We start from the raw sequence: 3,416 nt of genomic DNA on the forward strand, positions 1-3,416 counted from the left end.
AGGAGGGAGAAAAACCCATTTTCTGAAGTACAACAAAAAGAAAGGAATGCCTTACCCTGTCAAAGGCATTTGCCAAGTCCAATTTCAGAATGAAGCCCTTTTCATTCCTGGAGTGACTAGAATGAATGGCTTCCTGAACCAAGAGAATGGAGTCGGATATTTGCCTGTTAGCCATGAAGCCTCCTTGGTTTTCTGAAATTAACATCGGCAGAAGAGGTTTGAGACGGGAGGCAAGGATTTTTGTGAAGATTTTATAGGAGGAGTTGCATAAAGATATTGGCCTGAATCGGGAGAAGTTAGAAGGGCGGTTCTCCTTTGGGATGAGGGCCAGGTGTGTTGAATTTGTGTAGCCTCCTATTTTGCCTTTCCTCTGAATCCATTTGAAGTATTTTATGAGATCCTTTTTTATCGACTCCCAATATTCTCTATAAAAACATATTGGAAAGCCGTCCGGTCCGGGTGCCTTGTTGGGCTGAAGACACCAAATTGCTTCCTTAATTTCTTCCTCTTTTATCTCTTCTGTCAACCTTTTATTTAAGTCTGTTGTGATCTTTGTTGGCAAATGCTGCAAGAGGTCAGCGTAGGGTTCTTCCTCCCCTGTTTCAGTTAGGAGCTCCTTGAAATGGTCTGAGGCAGCACTTTTAATGGTTGTTTGATCAGCGTGTTGGATCCCTGCATTGTCTATGATGGCTGTTATGTTGTTTTTAATTTTCGAACAGTAGCTTGCTTATGAAAGAAAGAGGTGTTCTTATCTCCGCTTTTCAGCCAAGTCTGCCTAGATTTTATACGCCATTTTTCTTCTTCCTCTCTTTTGATGCTGCATAACTGATTATAAAGCTTTTCTTCTTGAATCTTTTCAACCTGATGATACTCTTGGTTTTCTATTGTAGAATGGAAATCTTCAATTTTGGCTTTCACCTCTTTTTTTTTTCCGGTTCATCATACTGCGTTTTGGCCCAATTTTTGAGCGCTCTTTTCACATTTTTTAATTTTCTTTCCCATATAAATCCTGGAGATCCTTCGATGTGTTGACGCCAGGTTTGCTGTATCAGGCTTTTGGCTTCTGGATAATCGCTCCAAATGTGATTGTACTTAAAGGGAAGAGGCCCAAGAGGGCTGTGCGAATCAATAGTTAAAATAATGGGATAGTGATCTGAGACAGTGAAGGGCAGAATGGTGACGTTGACAGCTGAATATGAGGAAAGAAAGGAGATGTTAACCAAAAACCGATCCAGTCTCTCCATAATGTTGCTACTACCCAATCTGCGATTATTCCAGGTGTATTTTCGGTTTTTTGGTATGATGTCAATTAGATCACTGTGTTGCATTATTGTTTCCAGCTGATTTCTAAATGGATCGGGAGTAAAACTGCCCCCACGTTTTTCATTGGCGTGTAATATCAAATTTAAATCACCCCCTAAGATAATATTGTTACTGTCTTCTTCTATTATGTTCTTGTTGAGGGAATCCCAACATACTTCTTTGTCCCTGAAATGATTGGGGGCGTAGACGTTGTAAATTACAATCTATTGATTGCTCTTATTGTTCCTCAACGTTGTCTTTATCCAATGCTATTCTATTACTTCAACTTCTCTGTTCCACTGTTCCTGGTTCCAAATAGTAGCAATCCCACCTGAGGCACCTCTGGATTCACATGCGCATCCGGTATAACGCTTATGATGGACAATGATCTTATCAATTTTTGACTTTCTCTGTTTTGTTTCCTGCAATAAGATAATGGATGGTTGCTCTTGATTTATAAGATCCTTTAAGGCATTGGTTTTGGAGGGGTGCCCTAGTCCCCTACTGTTCCATGAAAGAATTTTAATCATTTCAAAAGTGTGATTCGAGGAGTTGCTCTCCCTCCCTTATCTTTACTGGTTGTTTCTTTATCTATTGATCCTTGTATGTATGATTCTATAGGATTCTGGAGTCCTAGAGCTATGTCTTTTTGAGCGTTCTCATCCCTGTGTTGTTTGGAAGATTTTCTTCCCAGCTTCTTTTGACCATCTAGAGAAGACCCATGATCTTTGGAATTGCTTCGAGTGATTCTAGGAGGGGGAGGATCTGATGGGAGGGAGGAGGGAATGACCAAGATACGGGGAGAAGAGGGAGGCTCAGAATGAACAGGAGAGTCTTCAGGAAGGGAAAGAACATGAAAGGGATTTGAGGAGGGAGAAGAAGGAAGGGGATTCAGCTGGCGGGCAGAAGAATGAGGAGCTTGAGGGGAGGAGGGAAGAGGGGGAGAGGGTGGGGCGGAAGGATTGAGTGAGATGGGAGGGTTATGAGAGGAAGGTCCAGCATCATTGGGCAGCTTGTGGCTAGGGGCTGTTTTTTTCTTTTTTACCGTTTCCCATTGTTCTTCTTGCGGATTATTGTCAACATTAGAAAGCTTAGAACAACGATTAGCAAAGTGACCATACTCGTGACATACCTTACACTTGAATGGGATCTGCTCATAATCAAGCTGCTGAATGTGCGACTAGTCGTCAACTTTAAGCTTAATGGCCTCAGGAAGACCTTTGCCCAGATCCACTTCAACGCAAATTCGGGCACAGGCCTGCATATTATCTCTTGGCTCGCTCCGATCAATGTATTTCCCGACTGCATTTCCAATGGCACGAACTGATTCGTCTCCCCAGTAATGCAATGGGAGATGAGGGAGACGAACCCAAACAGGAACCGCATTTGGGATATCCAGCTCCGGATCGAAGTCCGGTGTCCATTTGTTTAAGTACAACCCTCTAGAATCCATGAAGTAAGGTCCGTTGCGGAAAATCAAATCCTTGTCTTCCTTTGTCTCAAAGTGGAAGGTGAAGTATCCCTTCCCACAAAACCTGATAGAAATTTTCCCTTGTATTTTGTCTATCCAGTTCCTTTCCACCCACCTTTGAACTGTTTTTGGTGAGGGCCAAAGACTTGTAAACTGCCCTATGAGTCCTTTTTCCGCAAGAGCAAGAGCAGCCATTCTTGGCAAAGTAGGAGGGAGAGAGACTTCCTGTAACCCCTCGATTTTTTTAACAAACTTGGAGATCGAAGGACGAGTTCGCTGAGGAGGAAGGGAGTTTATCAGAGCCGAAAAGACTGTTGTTGCGCTGCCTCCTCCGGTGGAGCCTCCAGAGGGGCCATCCGAGCTGACAGAGGTCAAACCCAAGCGGGATACAGAGGCTGGCAGGCGGGACCTTCAAAGAAGCACCGGTCCAAAGGAGAACAAGGCGTGGGAGCACCGGAAGCCCAGCAGCAAGGCTGCCAAGTGGGGGCTAGCTGAGGGTCGCAGGGCCGAAGGAGGGTAGGTCGCGGAGGCAGCGCGCGCACGATTTAGAGGAGAGCTAGGCTTTTAAAATACTTTCATCACTTTTTAATAAGAGAGAAGTGTGTAAATTACACATGGTTTATATAGAGAGAGACAGAAAAAC

At 43.9% G+C, this 3,416-nt stretch overlaps 1 protein-coding gene across 1 annotated transcript; it reads right to left on the reverse strand.

Annotated features, from left to right (window-relative positions):
• Window positions 1–2,482: 2,482 nt before the first annotated feature.
• Window positions 2,483–2,968, reverse strand: LOC149156751 (uncharacterized). The gene has a single exon (XM_089444854.1). It carries the CDS (start codon window positions 2,966–2,968, stop codon window positions 2,483–2,485), a length of 486 nt encoding a protein of 161 aa, XP_089300980.1.
• Window positions 2,969–3,416: the final 448 nt, after the last annotated feature.

Source organism: Pinus tabuliformis, chromosome 9 (genome assembly GCF_031772625.1).
Source record: "Pinus tabuliformis cultivar Carrire ecotype Pingquan chromosome 9, CPIR1, whole genome shotgun sequence".
Classification (NCBI taxonomy): domain Eukaryota; kingdom Viridiplantae; phylum Streptophyta; class Pinopsida; order Pinales; family Pinaceae; genus Pinus; species Pinus tabuliformis.